Consider the following 23,335-nt stretch of genomic DNA (forward strand, 5'->3'; position numbering starts at 1 on the left):
GGGGCGGGGGGGTGTATACATCAGTAACAACTTAAACAAGGAAAGCATAGGAAGTATAGAAAATGCGAAAGGATATCCTAACTCAATCACATATATGCAACAGATATTGCCCATTCTAAGCTTGCACAATATTACATATTTAAAATATTTTAAAAAAAGTCAAATCACCACCGTAGCACCAGTTTTTCAATACATTAAGTCAAGAAAATATGAATACAATGATTTCTTAACTCTAGAAATAGAAAGTACATAGTAAGATCAATCAATTGATAACATTACCAATGTAACCAAAAAAATTCCCAAATATCCTCCTCTGGCATAAATTTACGATAAATGAAAGAATCATAACATTCAAATAGCAAAGAAGAAAATAACCACATCCTGAATAATTGGGATCAAAGTTCATTGAATTTCCTTTCATGGTCCTCTACACGTGGATCTTATAAACAATTCACATGTAATAATTTTAAACAACTGAGGCTACTTTTAATTTTTAGATTCTTTATCCGTTCCTATTAATTCTAGTTATAGCTAAACATTTGGATTATTTTTTAATCAGATTTCTTGCACAATGATCCTATCTGAAAATATGAAATAGATGTATTGCATGGCGTTATATGTGAATGATAAGAATAGTCTAAAGTAATAGCAAAAGATGAACATTTATAACATTAAATTGGGAACTGAACACTACCATGAGAGCCGCACTTTTTAAGATATGATCCAAGCTTGTCAGACGTATCTTTTACTTCATCAGCCCCACTTAGTAATAAAGAATCTTCCAATTGAACCAAACGCCTCTTAGAACATAAACTACTGCTACTACTCCTTGAGACCTTTAACGATTTACGTTGCTGTACTCCTGGACTTGAAGTGGACAAATGACTTCTTTTGTTCCTACTCTCAAAATCTTCAGGTGTATCTTCACCATCCTTAGAAACTGCCCCATCAGGGATCTCATCCAAAGAAACAGAACCCAAATCATTGATAGAGCTCGTCCCAACTGGCACACCGACATTTATAGACCATTATTTCATTAAAATCTAGAAAATGAAGAAAGAAAAAAATGACAGATAAAGGAGATGATATGCTAGAGACTTGTGATATATAAATTTTACAAAAATCAACTCGAAGTGGAATCACATACATAGATGATATGTGGCAAAGAATAAAAAAGTAGAAGACTTAAAAAAGTCCAAATAAACCAAAATATATGACGATCCTTTCACAAATGCAGCAGCCAGAACCAACTATCATCGTCATCCATCTATAGAAAGTATGTTAAAAAAAAGATGCAATTTTTTCTTCAAGATTGTCTAAATCCACCATATAGACCTTATTCCATGTTCAGAATTTCACTAGACAGATGATATAAACCATCCTATGAAAGAATACTAAAAAAAACAGTGTTTCTTCTTATGCAAAATGTTTGATGTTTCCGCCACCATATCCTAAGAGCAGAATTTTTTCTTTATCACATTTCCCTTTCAAAATAATAAAATACAAAACCAAACGACTGCCACATTTAAGTAATCTGCATGCTGGATCCGAAGTCAACCTCACTCAAAATCCACTGGAACACATTTAATAAGAAGAGTCCTTTAGTAATAATGAAAAAGCACAAAAAGAAAAAAGGATAAGACATCCTCACAAACGCCTAGGGTTTATATAAAACACTTCAATTCGCAAAATCCGCGGGAACACATTTATTGAAAAAATATTATTATAAAGTGGTGGCTGTCTTCATGGGGCTACTGAAACGCATTGGTCTTCAACAATAAGTGACTCAAAACGCTCTGTAACTTTCATCCTACTACATAGAGTCAGTTCATGAACAAGCAATGCATCAAACTCCAAGCACTATATTCATTATCATCTCTTTTTCGAAACAAATATCACTCTCCATAGCCTCCAGTATTGGCCAATTGGAATGCGAGGAGGTTACTAAGCCATCGGATGCAGTTAAAAATACGAAACCAGCAACAAATCAAAAAATTAAACAGCAGTATTACAGCAAAAAAAAGGCTGTTTCACCTTTTTGACTACCGTACGAGCTAAAATGCTGAAACGAATAGCTAGGAGGGGCAGAACCACGATCAGCTTCGCACAACTCAACCTCCTCAATTATTATCCCGGTTCTAACAGAGCCGTCAGGTCCCATGAGCTTCGGCGCCGCCACATCCACCGGATAATTCAACTCAAGAGCATCCATCACCGAAGCCCTAACAACAGCGAACTATAAAAAGAAGACGATTCACTGCAGCCGCCGAACATCTCAAAGGAACCTAAAACGCCGTCGAAAGCAGATACCAATCTGAACTTACAGAAGACCATTTGGACATCGCACCGGAAAGACTGGGATCGGAGAGTGAGTCAAGAAAAGTGAATTAGGTGGGAGAAAACGAAAGGAGAAAGGAAGAAAAACGGGAGTGTTTAGCATGTTGCGGCTAAGAGTAGGAGAAATCAGAGCTTTTAGGGCACGAATTGGGGAACAAAGGTAAGTATATATAGTTTTCGGGAAAATATGTGTCATATTTGGAAAAGACCGTCGACGGGAGAATATTCCGTTCCGTTCTCCGTCAAGAGTCGTCCGCGAATACCCACTTTGCGTGGAGATGGGGCTTGTTGTCTTTTACGGACCTTGACGTGGCATTATCCATTAAATAATTAAATCCCCATTATAAAATATTAATCGGATAATCTTTGCCTCCAACCAATAATCATCCATCACGTATTGCTACGTCGAGTACTTTTAATTATAAAAAAAATTATAAAAAAAATTTTAAAAATATTGAAATTAGTTTATTGTGGTTTAAAAAAATTCAAATTTAGTCGTCTATTGTCTTAAAAGACTTTTAATAAAATGATATATTTTTTTAATATTTAAATTTAAAATGGTGAAAAATAGTGCGAACATAAGGATAGGATTGAAAGAGATCTATAAGATTTATTTTGTAATTTAACTATGATTTTTATTAAGACAAAGTCTCGTCTCTTGATATTATTTAGATTGACATTATTTTAGCCTTAGATTTTAGATTATGCTTGATGCTACCAAGATTTGGGCAAGGTAACGCGCGTGGTATTCGTGTGACAACAACTGTAAATTTATTTGAGTAGTTTTATTTTGGTCGGAGTGTAGTTTTTATTAGTTCCCTAAGTTTCCAATATTATACTTTGACATCTAAAATTTTGGATTTAATTTCTATTTGGTTTATACGTTTTAAAATATTATCTTTACTAAATGAAAATTAAATTAATATAAAGTATTAAAAAAAATATAAGAATATAATATTTTGAAATTAGAACAAATTGAAAGTAAGCTTGAATGTCACATAGAAAATGTTAAGGTTTTGAAATATAAAAAATAAGCTCAGATTTATTTTAGGTCTAACACGGACACAGCCTATTATATTGGGCCTCATTGGGTCGGCCCACTAGATCCAATCCAATGTGACCCGAGACACTCGATTTGAGTGGATGGGCCGTTTCTTTAGTATCCAGATTACTGTCGCCCCATGTCAACTACTACGGCAAATACGTATCTCCGGTTCAGTCGTCTTCAACCGGCCACCCAGCTCTGCCGTTGTGTCGTTCCACATGATGAGCTTGTTCTGTGGCTCACTCGCTCTGTGTTCTCTTGCGGGCGCAATTACAAGGTGATTTTCTTCGTCTCACTGAGTCATGAAGTGCCGGAGCGTAGCGTGCATATGGACCGGAACGCCTCTGTCGCACAGAGTTACCGCCACTGCCGTGTTGAGCCACCCTCCGACTCTCTACACCGGCGGATCTGATGGCTCAATTATCTGGTGGAACTTATCCTTCAGCGATTCCAGCTCGGTAATTCGAGTAGCTATAGCTAAACTCCGCGATTGATTATAATGTTTAGCCGATCATCTATATAATGACAATGGAGACTCGTTAGCTAGTTAAGATAGATCAGTTAACAGTTTTGCCGTTCTCACTGTTCATTGCATTTAATTTAATTTCTCTGCTCCGACATTATAATTCAACTTAGATTGGTGAGCTTGAGGTACCAATTCATTTGGTGTAATTCCTTCGCCAACTAATCTATGTCTGTTTTCTAATTGACTTTCATATTGATATATTTGCTCCGTGGATTGATAGTAAATCATGTAGCTCGATAATTACTTCTCCTCTTGTTAGGAAATTGAACCGGTTGCTGTATTGTGTGGCCATGCTGCGACAATAGTCGATCTTGGCATTTGTTATCCTCTTATCTCGGGGACGAGTGAGACAGAAATTTCAAGTAATGCCGAGGTGAACTCAACTTCAGAAACTTGTGGTGCATTAGTAAGTGCGTGTTCTGATGGTGTGCTGTGCATTTGGAGCAGGAGAAGTGGACATTGCAGGCACAGAAGAAAACTACCTGCTTGGGTTGGGAGTCCATCCATGGTGCGTACGATTCCGTCAAAACCAAGATATGTATGCATTGGATGCTATTTTATTGATAATGCTCATTCGTCTGATCACCACTCGGTTGATCACACTGAAAGGAGTGAGGCTTCAGCCAATAAAGAGTATCGCCATAGAAACCATTCCAAATGCTCTTTCGTTATCTTTGATACGTATACGCTTTCCATTGTTCAAACTGTTGTGCATGGAAATTTGTCTATTGGCTCATTGAGGTATATGGCCATAGTCTCACCATTAACAGGTGAGGGGAATCATTCAGCAGTTTTAGTTGATTCATTTGGTCGGCTGCAGATGGTTTCAACATCTAACTACCAAGATAAAGTGGATGAGGCTAGCTTGCACAATAGTTCGCAAGTGGATATTTCTATTTGGGATGAGGTATTAAGTGAGAGAGGTCTGGTTTTGTCAGTTGCAACCAAACGCAATATTATTGCCTTTTTGTTGCCTGATCGTTGTGTGTTTAAGCTTTTAATCAACGGTCTCATGGTTGGAGAGCTTTTTTTTAAGGACATTCTTTTTGGTGTTAATGAGGTCACCTCGCAAACTCATGCTGCTGGAGCAATGTTTCTTGAGGGTGGTGATGAATTGAAGAACATGGATAGCCAGACATGCCCTGAAACATTTGTCGAGAAATTTGCTGTGTGGAATTCTGGAGGTCATGCAATCGTATATATGATATCATTTGCAAATAACATATTTGAATACAAACTTCTTTATGAAATTCCTGCATCTTTTAATTCCTCAGATGTGAGACTATCAATATCTTTCATTCAGCTAAATAAACATGTCATCCGCATCGAGTCACTCAGCTCTCAAATTGAAGAACCTTATCATTGGACTTCTAGTATTACGATCTGGTCACTACAAGAGAAACATCATGTTCATGGAAATTCGTACCTGAAATGCAAAATGGTTGGTGAATCTAGTTCATTGGCAGAGTGGATTTCAGATTTCACTTGCTACAGTGAATTCGTAGGGCAATATGGTGTAGGATCTGAGTTGAATTCTCAGCGCTTGTCTGATTCTAGTTCCGGAAGTGTAAATGATTTATATTTAGGTGGTGGTAACAATTTTGTGCAGAAGGGACAAATAATATCTTCTTCTATGGTTATTTCTGACAGTTTATCTACTCCTTATGCAGTTGTTTATGGCTACTTTAGTGGCGATATACAAATTTTAAAGCTTGATTTGTTCCAAGATCTCCCTTCTCATAGTGGAAGTCCACACTGTGAAGTGAATCATCATGTACCACAACTATATCTTTCCGGACACATGGGACCTGTACTTTGTTTGGCAGTTCATCGAATAATGGGCAAAGGTAACGAACAAGTTCTTTTATCTGGAAGTATGGATTGCACCATTCGGATATGGGATCTTGAATCTGGGAATCTTATCATGGTAATGCACCACCATGTGGCTCCTGTGAGGCAGATAATTCTTCCTCCTGCTCATACTGATCATCCTTGGAGTAATTGTTTTCTTTCAGTTGGGGAGGATTCTTGTGTTGCACTTGCTTCCTTAGAGACTTTAAAGGTGGAGAGAATGTTTCCTGGACATCGCAACTATCCTGAAAAAGTTGTGTGGGATGGTGTAAGAGGGTATATTGCATGCATGTGCAGTAACCATTCCAGTACATCTGATACTGTGGATATATTGTATATTTGGGATATTAAGACAGGTGCTCGTGAGCGGATTATTCCTGGGGAAGCTTCTCACTCAGTGTTCGATTATTTTTGTAAAGGAGTTGGCAAGAGTTTGTCTGGCTCTGTTCTGAATGGAAATACCTCTGCTTCATCTCTATTCTATACAATAGTCGAAGATGGGAGTCTTAATGATTCTGTTTCAAGCTATGGTCAGTCCACCGATACATTAGAGGCAATGGCAGATCTGACGAACAAGGTGGAGTCGGGCATGTCCAATGGACATGCTAGAATACAGAACTCTGCTAAATCATTTCTAAACTCTCTCTATAATTCTGAGAGTGAACAGCATCCTATTAAGTGCTCATGTCCATTCCCTGGGATTGCTACAATAAACTTTGATCTTAAAGCATTAATGTCTTTCAATCAGAAGGCCATGTCAATGGTAAATAGAAATAATATCGAAGATACTGCAGTTCCGAAGGATCAGCAAGCTAGGATGTCAAGTCCCAACGCCAAGGATAATAAAATGGATGATCCTTTGGCCCATGAAATTTCAACTGAATATAGTGAAGAGCTTAACTGGATTAGTTCATATGAAGAATGTTTAATTCGGTTCAGCTTGTCCTTTTTGCATGTATGGGGTGTTGACAGTGATCTTGACAATTTACTAGTAACTGACATGAAGTTGAAAAAACCAGAGAGCTTTATTGTAGGTTCTGGTTTGCAGGGGGATAAAGGTTCATTAACAGTGACATTTCGTGGTTTGAAAGCTGTTCTTGAGGTAGTCTGGATAATCTGTGCTGAATAATGCGGCATTTTCACGTTTCATATATTTCTTCTGACTCTTGAAATTCAATTTCAGCTTTGGAAGTCATCCGCTGAATTTTGTGCCATGAGGTCACTCATGATTCTGTCTCTTGCTCAACACATGATTAGCTTGTTTCACTCAGGTTCATCTGCCAGCAGGTTAATTAAAATTACTGCACAAGCAATCTAGCAATTGATTTTTTTTTTTCTTCTTCTTCTTCTTCTTTTGAGTTAGACATGTACCCCAAATTTAGGATTTAGTAATGGCAGTCCTGAACTCGGAAGTTATTTTTAATTGTAAAAGTTACCGGCCCATCATTTTCAGTTGGCTTAACTACCACTTTACCAAGAAAGCACGTGAAATCTTTAAATAGGGATTTTGAACACAGGATCACTAGGTGGTGTAAGGCCTTTATCTTGATTCCAAACTGTTGGGGAGTGCTAGACCCCACCAAACACTTTGCATTAGTGTGGACAGATTTTTATTTACTTTGCAATATACTAGCAACTGGAGCGACTCTCTGAGAGGTCAACTCTCCTTTCCTAGAGCTGACATTAGGATGAAATACTAACAAACTGAACGCCCTCTATTCACATGGTTGCATAAGTATTCTCTTTCCCCATACTAATACTTGTTTGCTATTAAAGAATGGACTCCATATGAACAAGCAGAAAACACGTCCCTCTTCATAACATAGCCAGTTCTACTTAGTCGGCTTAGCTACTTTTCTCCTTGCACATGTGACATGGATTGGTGGCACATAGAAGATATTGGAAAAAAGGCTTAAACTATTCCAAATATTAAGAAAAGTAGAAAGGCCAGTGGACCCATTTTCAATTACACGCATACACACTCATAGATATAGATACCGATAATATGTACATATACATACACAGTTATCTAGATTTGTTCATTTTTCACCCTGTTTCTCTTTCTTTGCAGTGCGCTGGCAGCTTTCTATATGAGGAATTTTGTGGACAAGGTTCCAGATATAAAGCCACCTTTACTTCAGGTACATCTTTGCTAATTTTTCTCAATTTGTATGTTTACCAATAAACTACATGTAGTTACCTATGTAATTCATTCTTATAATTAGAATAAGGTATTCAGTTTCTTTTGCGTGACATTGCTGGAGGATCTGTACCATTGTGTGATTGGATTGGTGTACTTGTTGCTGTGGTTAGTTGCTTCTTTTCTGAGTTAATATGTTTGCAGACCAATTTTATATGCATAGAGTATTGATGAAACGAAAAGATTATATTATTGAGGCGACTGGTGCATTCCTTTTTCCTGAAATAGGCACTTTCAATGAAACAGTAAAAAGTTATTTACCAGCATACTCCTGCCCGCAACATACAATGGCCCCAATATGTGTTGCTCACAAAGTAAATATCTAGACTAGACCAATTGGGAGCACTTTGTTTTTCTAACACGAAACCCCTTACCTCCCTCAATATTCTCCTATTCATATAGTCCTTTCTAACCAAATTTCGTGTGGATCACCTTTACGTTTTGTGTGTATTTTTCCAGTGAGCACCTGGTCCAAGTTTCCTGGAACATTTGGATCAACGATCCAACACATATCGACTAATTTAAGTAGACTCCGTCACATCGTAGACTAGGGACAGCTCTAAAATTCTCATTTATGTTTTCTGATTTTTTTTTCTCATGTATTCACACTTCTCAGAAAGATTGTTTAACCCCCCCCCGGTATANAAAAAAAAAAAGAAAAGAAAAGAAAAGAAAAAACTTCAAATCTTCTTTGAACTTTTTCCTTCTGAGTAGCCTTTTAGATCCCTTTCTCTAAAATTGGATGCGAAACTTTCCATAACACAGCTGTTGTGAGAATGATGGATAAACCAAACACATATGTGCAACAAAGTTACTAGAAACCTATCAAAAGAGAGGATTTTGTTGCTGAAAATCTGGCTATTCCTTTCCGACCATGGGCTACCATAAGAACCCTCTCAAGAGTTGAACCCAGATGATTGACTTCTCTTTTCTGAACAGATGGCCTACCAAAAAAGCAGATAGAAAAAAGTTTATATTGGCTGTCATTGGAGTCTGCCATTGAAAAGAAGCTAAGAGCAGGCTCCAAAATTTGCTTGTAAACTCACATGTTATTGATAAATTCCCCTACGTTTCATTCTTTCTCACACGTGATTCCCCAATTAGGCAAGATTGGTGAAATGGTTATGGTGAGCCATCTTCTTTGAATTATTCACGTGTGCATGTTAGTAGGATATTCATCCATCCAAATCTTGTTCTTAAGTAAGTATTCCTGAGTAGATTGTAGATGAGATCCTTCAAAATAGATCTCACCGAAAAGTTTTTTGAGGGATCATACAGCCATATCCATATGTCATCTGGAAGGCTTGGGGAGATCAATGAGAGCTTAGGGAGAGGACAACCGATTCATTCCATCGGCCAATTTGCTGGCTTGAAGAGGTCAGAGAGTACAAACTAGGGAAAAGGTGAGATCCTCGAGAGCCACACTCTCCTTAGAAATTACATTCTTCAAGGTCTGGTCTTCTACCCATTTATCAAGCCAAAATCTGATTCTTCTTCCATAGCCAAGTTCAGGGAATAATTATTTTCAATTAAATCTGATCGTTTTGTTCTAGAAAACCAAGGAGATCTTATACTTCCTCTCTTTCATATATTAGTCATATATCCCATTACTATCAATTTGTATTTTCTCTTTTAATTTTGTTTTAAAATTCTCCCTTTCTTCATATCCCTCCATAATAAAACGTCATTCATTTTCTTTAAGCTTCGCAAACCCCCATTTTTCAGAGGCGGAGAAATAGTTTACAATTCTTGATAGTACTGCTTGTATAGGCTTCAGCTATCCAATATCCACCTTTGGCAATACAATAAATCTTCCATTCAGCCAAAGTTTTCTCCATTTTCTTCTTCAGAGGCACATGCCATACGTGGCCATCTCTCCTGGTTGGTGTTTATTGTGTAGAAGTGTTGATGAATAGCAAAACCATCTTTTTTATTATGACCTTCATGATGTTTCAACCTTTTTTGAAGGATCAAGAAGAAATTGACTTGTTTTCTTTTTCATTTTAATGAGATAGCTGGCTTTTATACGTTATTGAAGTCTCTCTGCCTAATGGTTTATGACTATTGTACCAAAACATTATAATTATCGTTTGACTAGAAAACTAATATTTTGTTTATATATCTACTGATAAGAATTTCAAGTGCTAAAGTAGGTGAAGCAATTTCATAATCAAGTTTCTATAGAATTTTTAGTGTGGAAGCAGATAGAGATAAATATGTTCTGGCTTAAAATTCAGATTATGATGCATTTGATTTCCTCGATGATGGGAATGGGATATGGCTTACACAATAAATTAAAAATTCGAAATGTTGCACTGGCTGTAGTACCAGTGACACTTAATATATTATGCCTGCTGGCTTGATGATAATAAATGAGGGTTACTTTCTTATTGGGTTAAATGCTATTAATGTAACATTTCTAGTTGGCCTGATCATGAGATAAGGTGGAGACAACAAAATTGGAACATCGTTCTGGCATTCTGACCTGATTATTAGTAATGTCCTTGTTTTACTTGATTCTGATCCCTCTTTTTAGCAAGGACCAACGGAGGCAAAATGAAAATATCAAGTCGCAAGACAACCAAACTAGAAATAATGAAATTTGTTGAACTGTAAGATTTATGTTGTTAATTTAAACATCTGTCATGATTGCTTATGTATTTTTCAGCTTTTAGTGAGCTTCTGGCAAGATGAAAGTGAACATGTCCGTATGGCTGCTCGCTCTTTGTTCCATTGTGCAGCTTCACGTGCAATTCCACTACCACTAAGAGGTAGAAGGTCAACCGAACATGGAGGTTTGAGTGAAATTGGAGATAGTGACAATGAACTCGATTGTTTGAACGTGAATGAGAAGTCTGATAATGTAATATCTTCTGCCTGCATTCCTAAAAGTGAAGAGGTCTTTCAGGTTGAGGAATTCAGTGTACGCAACTGGTTAGAAACTTATGAAATACAAGATTGGATTTCTTGCGTTGGGGGAAAGAGCCAAGATGCAATGACTTCTCATCTAATAGTTGCAGCAGCACTATCCATTTGGTACCGCAGCCTTGTGAAGAAAATCCTACCAATGCTGGTTGTTCATTCCTTAGTAAAGTTGGTAAAGTCCATGAATGATAAATACAGTTCCACTGCTGCAGAGCTCCTTGCTGAAGGTATGGATAACACATGGAAAGCTTGTCTGGGTAATGAAATTCCTCATCTCATCGAAGATGTATTACTCCAGCTGGAATATGTAAGTGGTTCATCTGCAAATCAGTTAGTTCAAAATTCAGCTCTTCCTGTGGGCATACGGGAGACTTTGGTTGAAGTTCTTCTCCCAAATCTAGCAATGGCTGATATACCTGGATTCTTGACAATAATAGAAAGCCAGATTTGGTCTACTGCATCTGATTCACCTGTTCATCTGGTGTCACTTAAGACACTGATCAGGGTTGTGCGTGGTTGTCCTAGAAACCTGGCACCATATCTTGACAAGGTTTGTTCCAAGTTCTATATAAAATATTAATTAAATTGAAACCATGACTTTCTATGCATTTTCATGGAGATTTGTTCATACTGAATTAGTATGAAGGACACTCTCTGCTCTGAGTTATTGTTTCGGCATCTTAAGATGACCTGAATTAATCTTCGTACCCTCTATAGCCAATATAATCCATGTTCCCCATCAAGAAATAGATGATTCTCTCCTGGGATTAGCGGTTGAAGAAAACTGTGAATGAAAAAATCGAACTTTTCAATTGATAAAAAACTTGACTAATTCGGGGGAGCACGTGCATTCTTTTTGGAGTGGGATAAGATGGCCTTCCAAATTTCAATGTGTAGTTCAATAATCATTCGCTCAGATTATAAGAATTTGTTATCATGGGTTGTAAGTTAAAGACGATGTACTTTGTTTGACCTTTTACTACCTAACTACTTTTGGTTCCATAATTCTTGCCATTGAAATCTCATCTCATTTAGTACTGCAGGCTGTTAACTTCATTTTGCAAATCATGGATCCCAGCAACTCAGTCTTGCGTAAAATTTATTATCAGAGCTCAATGGCTGCTCTAAAGGAAGTGGTGCATGTCTTTCCTATGGTATCATTAAATGATTCATGGACCAGATTGGCAGTTGGTGATGTTATTGGAGAGATCAACAGTGCTAGCATTCGTGTGTATGATCTACAAAGGTCAGAGCTCACATGCATATTCTCTATCATATATATATATATATATATATATATATATATGTATGTATATTTCTATTTTGGTGTAATTCTTCATGTTCAAAATTCAAATCTAAAATCTGAAAAAAAAAAAAATTCACCAAACAAATATTAGATTCAGTGAATCTGAAATCGAGAAGCAGAATTCAAATCGTGTACCAAACAGGTAACTTTTCTTCCTTTTTTGGAAACAGTGTGACAAAGATTAAGGTTTTGGATGCGAGTGGACCTCCTGGACTTCCAAGTTTGCTTGCTGCAGGTTCAGAAAAGGCAGTAAGGACCTCAATATCAGCTTTGAGCTTTTCCCCTGATGGAGAGGTATGTGTTACTGTTCCATTGTAAAATTCATTATCCTATTGAGTCCCGATATCATTGTGGACAATAAAGTTTATGCCTGTTGGCTAACCGTATTTTCATTTGACATTGATACTTAATATCATTTGGAAAAGGGAATATTTTATACTGATAGATACACTCATCAAGTGTTTGCACTTTAGAATCTAAATTCTGAACTATAATGATTTTAACTGATTCATTTTAATTGAAGGGTTTAATACCAGTTCACCAGGTTAAAGAAAAACCCTTTCCTGATCATATATAGAATCTGAGTAAGATGGTGGTCCTCTGAATCAAAAAATCCTATCCTTGTTTAAGTCTACTGAAAATAAGGATTGGGACTAATTTCTCTTCTATTTTTTCTCAGAAGGTAACTTACGGTGAGTAATTCCCCTAAAATTTTAATTGTAATTCTTTAGTGTCGATTTTTATTTGGAGTCAAAGGTAATCCTTGGTAAATGAGGACCTCCTAGAGATTCTGGATTAAGTTCGACATAGACGAAGTTCCTGTTTAGTTTTGAATGATAGATTTTTCTTCACTACTAAAGTTGAGCTAGGAACACATTGAAGCTTGAGCTGAATTTACTTGTTATTAGCCTTAAAAAATGACTGAATACAAAGAGCATAAGAAAAAGTAACTCCCAAAAGGATTCAATTTTTATTTGAAATCATTGGCGACCCACAGTAACAAAGCACATCCTAGAGGTTCTGGATTAAGTTTGACATAGGCGAAGTTCTTGGTTTCTATAGTTAGTTCTTGGACTCCCCTTTTGTTTGAGCTTTATCAATGAAAACTCGGACTTTTGCGCAAAAAAAAAAAAAAAAAAAAAAAAAAAAAAAAAAAAAAAAAAAAAAAGAAAAAAAAGGCTCCTGCCAGGCAAAATAAGACCTAATGGATAATTACAAAAAATCTTACATGCTGAAGCCCAAAGAGAGGCATGAAACCAAACGAGGGACAAAACCTCCCCTCAAGGTTAATAATTTAGGGCTGCTTATTATTTACATGCCCTTTCCATAAATTTATTAGACTGAGCGATAATTGTAAAACAGAGTACTTCATAATTCCAACTTGAAGTGTCTTAGAGGCTGTCAAGATGGTTTGATTTTTTGTCAGAAACATAACAGACTTTAGATAACAGTTTTTGTGTTTCAAAAGGATTCAGAGCAAAGGTATCTCTTAAAGGAGCTATATGAGATGTGACATTAAGATAATAAACTATGTTATTGATAAATGTAATTTACTAGGCACAATGCTGCCAAAATCAAACAAGTCACAAAAATTTCCTATGATTGGTAGAAATCATAAAAAGGTAAAAGTTACGAAAATGTCTATTGCCATCCATACCTGCATCCTGGGAAGAACTCCTGTTTCTCTGCAATTAAATATCCCTAAGAGTGCATTTAATCGATGTAAGGTTCTTTTAAAGAAGAGGTTGCTGACAGGGTTGATTTTTGAGCTTCATATTATAGAGCACCCATTTGACCAATGAGGAAGATATTTGGATGTGTCCTTTTGAGAAGAATGGGAGTTTCTCAACAAAATTTCTGCTCAGCAGCCTTGTCTCCTTGTCCGTGGAAAATCCGTGCCTTTTTACGAAGGCCATTTGATTCAGAAATTATTCAAAGAAGATAAAGTTCTTCATTTGGGAACTTGCACACATGCCTCTTTCTTCTAATAGGTGTATCCTTAGCAAAGCTGATTTGGAGAGACAATGCCACATTTTTATCTGTCGTCACTTTGCACGGCTCTTTTGGAATGCTTTGAGGGTTGCTTTCAACTGGAGGTTGACCTTACCAAAGGACCCCCACACTTAAATTTCCTCCTCTCGGGCCATCATATTGAGCATAGGAAGGAAATTCTTTGGTTGAATCTTGTTTGGCCTTTTTTGTGGTCGGTTTGGATTGAAAGAAACCATAGAACTTTTTAGTCCAACGAAAAGACATATTCGGTTTTTTTTTTTACGCTTGATATTTTTGGTGCATTGTTGGACTGTGCTTAAAGTTGTATGACTGTATAAATTACAGGGTGTGGTTGCCTTTTCTGAGCATGGCTTAATGATCCGATGGTGGTCATTGGGATCTGTATGGTGGGAGAAACTAAGCCGCAACTTTGTTCCTGTTCAATGCACCAAAGTGATATTTGTTTCTCCATGGGAGGGATTCTCGCCCAATTCTTCGAGATTAAGTATAATGGCAAGTGCAACAGACTCATCTGATAGGCAAGCAGATGTGCAGGTAATTTCTAAATTAATAAAAATATCCCTCAACTTTGCACTTTATAGTCTAAAAAATACACCTAAATTTTAATAAAAATTCAGAAATACCCTTACTATCCTTTATGGTTAGGTTGGTATGAAAGTTGTTAATACTTTGTTTAAAAAAAGACTCCTAAATGGGTTTCAAAAATACCTTTTTAACTTTGAAAATTGTTTAAAAAATATAAATTTTTATTAATACCCTTAATTTTTTTTTTTAATAACTCCAAATTACCTTTGAACTTTTTTAAAACCTTCAAAAACATCTTTAAAACTTTTTTAAAAACTTCAAAAGCACCTTTAATTAAAAAATGTCCTTACCGTTAGTACCACGTTTTAAAAATACTCATGAACTTTCAATAGTAATATTAAAAAGTTTGAATATAATTTATGAGGTATCTATAGATGGTTTCGTTCATATATTGACGGTAAGAAATTTTTTGTACTAGGTATTTTTTAACTTTTAGGTTAAAAGTATTAGCGAAGCTTTTTAAAGTGTAAGGATATTTTTGAACCATTCTTGAAAGTTCAAGGCTATTTTTGAAACAAAATACTAAGGTTTCCCTTCAAAACTAATGGTAAGAATATTTTTAGATTTTTTTTTTAAAGTTTTAGGTTTTTATTGAAACTTTTGAAAGTTTAGGGGTATGTTTTAAACAAAGTACAAATTTTAAGAGTATTTTTATTAATTTAGCCTCGCAGATAAAATCTGAATTCCTAAATTCAATTTCTATTTACCTCAGGATTAATGGAATTTATAGTGATTGAGTTTGGTATGATGCTTAATTATTACGTTTTTTTATAGAGAAATTTGGTCAATGATCCATTGATAAATGCACTAATTCTTCATGCAAATTCTTAGAGAATGTGGAATTTGGTTTTTAACGTTGGTGTAGTTACATCTCTTTTTGTTGGCTGCTGTCCTGTTCAATCGCATTTTCTTTGCCAAAACTTAGTAGGATGGTTTTGGTTAATCCCTCTAATATAAGTAATAGGTCTATTCGGCCTTTTAATTTTTCCCGTTTTCAGCCTTGTGCATTTGAAACACCGAGCACCGTATACAATGACTGAATTTCCTTTTCCAGGACAATGTAAGGGATTTGAGTCATGCAGACATTTTGAAGATTTTGATTCATAGTCTCGATCTTTCTTATCGGCTAGAATGGACTGGCGAACGGAAACTTCAACTCACACGGCATGGAAATGAGTTGGGATCTTTTCAAATATAAGCGTACTTTTGTGCAAACCAGTTGTCCAGGCCCTCAAGGAAACATCCTTGAACATTCAAACTAGGAAGTCTCTTAAAAGTTAAAAACCATCATGAATTTCCTAGTTTCCATCTTCTTGCTTTCTTACCACTAGTTCAAGGCTTTCGGGCTGTGGTTCTGTATTTCCTGATTAAGTCGGCCCACGCGCAACATGAAGAATTTAAAAGGCGTCTGTCTTCTTGTGGCCTTCCCAGGATATATCTTCAATTGTTGTTTCTTTGAGGGAGAAATGAAAGAAAAGAATCTGATATGCATTTTTCTGGTATGATCATGTTATCAATTCATCACTCTTAAAGATTTTCAATCTTTTCTCCTCACGTATTCCCAGTCTCAAGATCGACTTTCTTCAAGTCTCCACGAGTAGTAAGTGCTATTTTTTGCATAGCTTTGGTTACAACATTGTATTTAATTTATATGTTTCAGCAGTTTGTTTATAAAAGTTGCATGTAATGCCGTCTTGTTTTTGTTTGTGAAACCCAAACCTGATTATTTTAGAGAGGAATTTACTATAGAGTTGTGTTGGGTAATCCATTCAATATGGAACTGATGCCGCTGCTTTATTTTTCCTTTCTACTTTTTCTCCATTGGCTTACTTTTGGATTTGTATTATCAACGAATATGTTGAATATTCATGTAGATATCTGAGTCAATTTATTGGAAAATGAAAAACTGCAATTAAGGTAATTGTATATCTCATTTACCTATCTTATCATATAATTATGAATGGAAACAATTTCAAGATGATTGTAAATCTTCTAAAAAATATTCATTTTCTGTTCAAGGTGTTCTCAATATCTTAAACTCACGAATAGTAATTTTCATTTGTACAGGAACCATTGCAAGCCATCGTCGAAGAAATCGACGACGACGTTGAGTAAAGTAATGTAAAAAAAAATAATGTGATTTCTATCCCAACCTTACACTTTGCAAAAGGAAAAAAGAAAAATGAGATTCTAAATGCCAGAAAGGAACTGCAATTGCTTGAGAAGAGGGGTTAGAGTCTCCATTAATTTTTCAGATGGATGGTTATGAATCCCTTCATATGTTGTCACCACTATGGTTGGATCCTTGGAATGCCGTTGAATTTGTTTCTTAACGTTGCATGTATGATGCGTACATCGGTAATAGCTCCTGAAAAAAAAAAAAAATCAATTAAATTATTTCAATCCAATAAATTCATTCCATTTATAACGAAAGAAAAAAAAAAAGATTATAATCTCAAGCGAATGAACACCATCGTTATCCCTCACCTCCTCCTCTTATTAACTGATATTAACTTAATGGCTAAAGTAAAAGTATTATTTGTGAAAGTCGAAGGTTTTCTTATACTCGTCAAGGACATAATAGATACTCAATAACAAGTCATCATCTTTGAACCTTTCATGAACACATATCATCACTATTCAAACTATCCCATTTTAATAAAAATGATAACAGTGAGATCTCACAACAGTTCTGAGATCTTACAATCGTTGAGAAAGAAAACAAAACACTCTTTTGACCGTCGTTAAAAGTTAAAAGAAGGTACCTAGGATGAGTGCTATGTTTGACAGCCTTCTGACCATATTTCCTCCATCGATACCCATCGTCAAGAACATCCTCAGCGCTCCTTGTCTGAAAAGCAACCCTAGGAATTGCACCTCTTTTTCCCATCGCCATTTTCCCTTTGTTCTTCCCTCCATGAACATGAACATGACTCTCATTCTGGTAGTTACAGTCCCCCATGGCCATTATTGCACCCTCACTAACCCCACTGCCCTTCTCCATTTCCAAACTCACATCAGAGGAACCACCAAAAATCCCAACCCAATCAATTTCAGCAGCAGCATCAGAGCTTTGGTAATTGACAGTACTAGAACTTGCCATATCATGTGAATTATGAATGTCACCATCCATTACCATTTTTCCAAAAAAAACCCTCAAAGTCAAAACTTATATATTTTGAGAGAGAAGAGAGAGAGAAATAGAAGCTCATGTTTTGGGGTGGGGCAGTTGAACAGAATTTCTGAACTAGTTGGTGTGTGTTTGTTGGGTTTAACTTAGTTTCAACTTTCAAGCTATGTCTCCTTCTCTGTCTCTCTCTCTCTCTCTCTCTCTCTCTATATATATATATATATAATATATATATTAAAGGATGGATGGATGGATGGCTTGTGGATGTTGATGATGTTGTTAAACTGCCTGAGGGGGAAATGGGTTGTGGTAGTTTGGAAAAATGACACCTTTTTTTCAAATTGGGTTTCAAAATTAAACCTTTTTTTGAAATTGGGTTTCAAGTATTACAAGTAATTGCAACAGCTTTCTGGTATGTTCTTCATTTTATGGTTGCAGTCAAACTCCATGTTTTTTAACATCTTATCCAAACATTACTCTATTTTCTTAATTTCTTCTTCACTTTCCTTAACTTTTAAGGTTTTCAATTTTTTTTTTATTTTTTTTATTTTTAATTTTCCCATTTTTTTCAAACACACTTTCAAATTCAAATTTAGAGGATATTTTACTTTAATCTTTAAATTTTTAAAAAAATTACATTTTGGTCCTTACGGTAATTTTTCTTTTAACTAATAAACGTTTTAGTTAGGGTAAGTAATGGGTAGGTAAATACCAATTCTTTCAATATAATCCTTTCAAAATTGTTATTAAATATGATATTTAAATTATTTTGTTCAAGTATTTGAGAGATGTGTTAATATATTTGATTTGAATTACCAATTTAATTATAATTCATTTTATCTTAACGCGTTAAAACATTTATATTTTATCCACCAAAAGATTTAGAAGTTCAAACATTGTCATGAAATATAAAAAAATAATAATAATAATAGAGATCCCACATTGATAGAAGAAAGGAACGAAACATCTTTCGTAAGAGTGGAAAAATCTCTCCCTAGCATATGCATTTTAAGATCGTGAGGTTGACGGCTATACATAACAGGCCAAAGTAGACAATATCTGTCTAGGGATGGACATGAGCTGGTATAAATGGTATCAAAGCCAAACAACACGTTGTGTGCCAGCGAGATGCTAGCCGGATCCCATATCAGTTGGAGAAAGAAGAACAAAATATTTTTTATGGTGTGGAAACATCTCCCTAGTAGACATGTTTTTAAAACGTGAGGTTGGAGGCGACACATAACAAGCTAAAGCAGACAATACTTACTCGCGTCTAAAACAAACATTTGGATTTGGGGATTTCCCAGAGTAATTTTAGTTCATAGTCATAACAATCAGTTAAAATGGTGAAATGAAGGGAAGCTCATTTAGCTATTCAATTAGCATAAAGATATTGCCTTTACTACTCATTTTCTTGACTTTAATCCCAACATTTAACAATTACAAGAGTTCTTTCCTCAATATCAATTACACATAATTTACATGATATCAAATTGTTAATAGATATCACATACTTGAAGCTCTCTTGATCAACCATCCCAAAGCATCTACCACTAATATCAATTTCTTTGAATTTGCTACTCAACCCTCATCACCATCATGTGTTCTTCCCAAATAATAGGAGAATCATAAGTTTCACATTCTCAATCCACAACAATCTCTTCCCAAAAACACAAAACTTGTCATCCAAAAAGCAAATCCTCCAAGCCAGTAAACAAATCTTCGCTAGAGAATTCAAACGGTATATGCATCAAAACTCCCCCCTCACCCACACCCTCCATTGGCTGTTCTTCTTCAATGGATGCCACACAAGTAGAATTATTAGGAGAGAGAACCACGTCGAAGCTCGGATTCTCCTGTGCCGGGAATTTCTTTCGAGTAGTCCCGGCGAGGGCATTGCGACGAGTTGGCTCGGCATGGTTGTGCTCGGCAGTGTAGGTAACAATGAAGACGTCGGGATCGGAGAAGCTCCGTTCGACTTGCTTTCTGGCTGAGCATCCTTTTGAGGAGCTGCATCTGTAATAGCTTCTTGGATATGGCGACCCTTTTATTGGTTTCTGTCCATATTTTCTCCATCCCCATGAATCTGAGCATACGCTGTCTGCTTTCACCTCTTTCACCACCCTATTTTGTCGACTTTTCTTGCTGATCGTACCAAAAAAACACAAAATTATTCAGGATTGTTGGGAGGAAATCTCACGTTGACTAATTTAGAGAATGATCATGAATTTATAATTAAGTAATATATCTACGTTGATATGAGACATTTTTAAAGAAACTCAAAACAAAGTCGGTGGACAATATCATATAATTTTAGTGGACAATATCATACAATTTTGGAGATCCGTGATTCTGGACAAAAAAAAAAAAAAAAAGNTTTGTTTTTGCTTGGTAGCTGAAATTTGCTTCTTCTGAAGAAGCTTTTGTGGCTCCTTAAACTCTCCGAGAAGATCAGAAATGGCGGCGGAATTGTTTGGATAAGGAATCAAGGGATGAAAAACTGGAAAAATGGAGCTCCCAAATCCTTCAAATTCATGCGAAGAACAAGAAGAAGAAGAAGAAAAATCACAAGAAAAGTCGTCTTCTTCGCTCAAAAAAGAAAAGAAAGGATCTTGAAGCATAGAGGTTGGCCTACCACTGCACCCTTTCACTATTGCCTGCAAATCCCAATCCTCCATGGATATCAAATTCAAAGATCACTTTGAATATAAAATAAAGTTTACAGCTTTGAGCCAATTCAATTCCCCCAAAACTTGTTTAAATAATTGAAGATATGGGATCTTCTGAAACTGCTGCCGCCGCTTTAATCTGTATTTCCATTGACTTTATTAAATGTCAAAGCGTTTAAAAAAATGGTTTTTTTTTTTTTTTTTTTTTTTTTTTTTTTTTTTTNAATATAATCTTATGTTATTTTCAGACCCTTTTCTTTCCTCTCTTTTAATTGGACAGTGTTGTTGATGATTATAGTTGTCCATGTTAGCAAGCTTTCCTCTTAAATATATCAATAATGGCTTTCAAATTGTGTCCTTTTTCCATTTGAGAGTATAATCAATTAGTTTTGATGCTTTGAACGTCTCGTCTATTATCGATATTTTAATATCTTAATACGTAGATATCATAGAGTTTGAATTCGTTTCCTCTAACTTCTTTTATAATATGTTCGGTATGAATTTTGAATAAAAAAGTTTTTATTACTTCAACCCTTTTTTAAAAAACTTCATTAAACGATTCCTTTAAGACTATTATTGATATAACTTTTTATCCGATTTTAAAATTTCTCGAAAAACCCTTTTTACCTTTCTATACAAATTTGAGCCTTGCACTACAGATTTATATATATAAATATAAAAGCCGTACGTTTTAGTCATGCATAATCTCAATATATTACTCTTGTTTATAGCACGAGCTATAAAATATGAATAATATTGATATGGATCTATTGGGGAGGGGAACGAAACATTCCTTGTAAGGGAGTGGAAACCTATCCCTAATTGACACGTTTTAAAATTGTGAGACTGACAATGATACATAACGGGCCAAAAAGAACAATATCTGCTAATAGTGGACTTGAGTTATTACAAATGGTATCAGAGCTAGACATTGAGCAATGTTGAGATCCCATATTGGTGGGTGAGAGTAAGGAAGCATTCCTTATAAATGTGTAGAAACCTCTCTCTAGAAGATGCGTTTTAAAACCATAAGCTTGACGACGATACGTAACGAGCCAAAACGGACAATATCTACTGGCGGTGGGCTTGGAGTATTACAGACGTAATCTCAATACATTTGTTCATATGGATGTCGACTAACAAAAAGTTCCACGGAATGGATGGATGGATATTATACGTTATCGTAATAGGTTGCTCCCCATCCCTTGGGCCTTTGGCACGCTTGCTCCCATTGCCTATATACTGTTCTAACCCATCAATAATGCTAAAAAACAGGGCATTGCTTTCCGACTTTCCTTACTTTTTCAGTCAAAAAAACCCACCGCCTAATCTCAATCCTATAATCAACACCCTTCCTTTAAAGTCCTCTTTTGCAACTTGCCACACCTTCAACTTCATGGACCCTTCCCCTAATCTACTTTCTCTTATTAACAACAAAAGCCACTCAAAATCCTTTAACCCTATTCTATGGGGTTGGATTTTATTAACCAAATCAACTTGTTAGACGTTATTCGAGTGCGTTTTTACGTCAACTAGGCCCATCAATCATGTTAGTGTATAATTCTTATTCTATTCGTAAATAGCAATAAATTTAGTCTCCTTTTTCTTCGTTATTAACTTTTGTTATCATTTGATAGCTTCCTTCACGTTAAAAAGTTATTTAAGATATGTTTATACTATTCAAATAGATTTTATAATAATGACATCACTTTAACATCATTTCCAAATAGTAATCATATATTTACGTAATTAGACGAAGGAGTTGGTGGTTTCAGTGAACAAGACACCAATTATCATTCTAAAAATGAATGATTTTTGTGATAGTTAAGAGAAGATAGGGACGTTTGAATGTATGTTAGACGAGTTATTAAAAAAAAAAAAAAAAAATTGATATTACATTAAATATGAGTAAAAACAAAAAGGGGGTTAAGAATTTGGGACCAAGTTAAAAAGGGTTGTGAGTGGCAATGATATTATATTAATTAAAAAATTTGGAAGGTAGGAATGGCGTAGTATGGGCCATTTGAAGAAAGGGGTGTTTGATTTTCCCACGCGGAAATGGGCAATTTGGAGATAAGAATAAGATGGATACATACATAAGATGCCTTTGAAATGGTCTCTTGCTTTCCCTTTCTTCTTCTTCTTTTTTTTTTTTTTTTTTTTTTTCCATATATGTAAGAATTTGAAAGTGAAATTCCTTGTTTGACCTTATGAATGTCGAGACAACGCGTGTATCCACATCGATATCTTTCCACTTGTATGATATATATATAAAGTTAAAATAGGAAACACGTCTGTATTGCTGTAACTTTGAATTCAAATTCGTTAGATAAGTTTTTTTTTTTTTTTTTTTTTTATCAGTTATTTACTAGCGCTTTTAATAATTCTTCTTCTTGAGGTGACGAGCTCTTGATGTCTATGAAAAGACAATCCGAATCAAATTGATTGACTTTGGTTGAGATATTTATTAAAATAAAATATATATATTGGCTTTTGATGTTTATGATGAGGACATCAAAAGAGTTCTTGAGATGAAAATTATATATATGGCTTTTGATGTTTATGATGAGGGTATCAAAAGAGTTTTTGAGACGATTAATTAATGATTAAAATTAAAATTATTTATCAAATTGATTTCGATTTGAAGTATTAAACTATTTAGATTATTATAAATTTAGTATCTAACTGTGTCGATTTGTTTCAAAAGTTTGAAGATACTTCTCTTAAAATAAATATTTCGTTATAATT

The 23,335-nt window shown here is 35.3% G+C and overlaps 4 protein-coding genes across 6 annotated transcripts in view; 1 reads left to right on the plus strand and 3 right to left on the minus strand.

The window, feature by feature from the left end:
• The window catches only part of LOC111796709, a 6,938-nt gene extending 4,460 nt beyond the window's left edge, over positions 1–2,478 (minus strand). For both annotated transcript variants that reach the window (XM_023679454.1, XM_023679461.1), the window contains exons 1-2: positions 2,035–2,478; positions 695–1,003 (exon numbers count right to left, since the gene is read on the minus strand). In XM_023679454.1, the coding sequence (XP_023535222.1) occupies positions 695–1,003; positions 2,035–2,212 (487 nt within the window). In that variant the 5' untranslated portion in view covers positions 2,213–2,478. The remainder of the gene's footprint in view (positions 1–694; positions 1,004–2,034) is intronic.
• A 1,068-nt stretch (positions 2,479–3,546) lies between these two features.
• Positions 3,547–16,563, plus strand: LOC111807326. Of its 2 annotated transcripts, none has more exons than XM_023693005.1 (9): positions 3,547–3,840; positions 4,168–6,861; positions 6,943–7,046; positions 7,831–7,900; positions 10,628–11,434; positions 11,928–12,130; positions 12,361–12,484; positions 14,528–14,737; positions 15,843–16,563. In XM_023693005.1, exons 1-9 carry the CDS (start codon positions 3,685–3,687, stop codon positions 15,984–15,986), a joined length of 4,512 nt encoding a protein of 1,503 aa, XP_023548773.1. In that variant the 5' UTR covers positions 3,547–3,684; the 3' UTR covers positions 15,987–16,563. The 2 variants fall into 2 exon arrangements, with proteins under 2 accessions (XP_023548773.1, XP_023548781.1); XM_023693013.1 differs by lacking the exon at positions 3,547–3,840 and having other exon boundaries at positions 4,168–4,281; positions 4,356–6,861.
• A 268-nt stretch (positions 16,564–16,831) lies between these two features.
• LOC111803929 (probable WRKY transcription factor 24) lies at positions 16,832–17,927 on the minus strand. The gene is made up of 2 exons (XM_023688551.1): positions 17,554–17,927; positions 16,832–17,156 (listed from the first exon to the last, which is right to left on the minus strand). Exons 1-2 carry the CDS (start codon positions 17,925–17,927, stop codon positions 16,979–16,981), a joined length of 552 nt encoding a protein of 183 aa, XP_023544319.1. The 3' UTR covers positions 16,832–16,978.
• Positions 17,928–19,297: 1,370 nt separating this feature from the next.
• Positions 19,298–20,635, minus strand: LOC111807342 (probable WRKY transcription factor 29). The gene is made up of 2 exons (XM_023693026.1): positions 20,297–20,635; positions 19,298–20,065 (listed from the first exon to the last, which is right to left on the minus strand). The coding sequence occupies exons 1-2, from the start codon at positions 20,594–20,596 to the stop codon at positions 19,601–19,603; spliced, it is 765 nt and encodes a 254-aa protein (XP_023548794.1). The 5' UTR covers positions 20,597–20,635; the 3' UTR covers positions 19,298–19,600.
• Between the last annotated feature and the right edge of the window lie 2,700 nt (positions 20,636–23,335).

Source organism: Cucurbita pepo, chromosome LG01, assembly GCF_002806865.2.
Source record: "Cucurbita pepo subsp. pepo cultivar mu-cu-16 chromosome LG01, ASM280686v2, whole genome shotgun sequence".
NCBI classification, from domain to species: domain Eukaryota; kingdom Viridiplantae; phylum Streptophyta; class Magnoliopsida; order Cucurbitales; family Cucurbitaceae; genus Cucurbita; species Cucurbita pepo.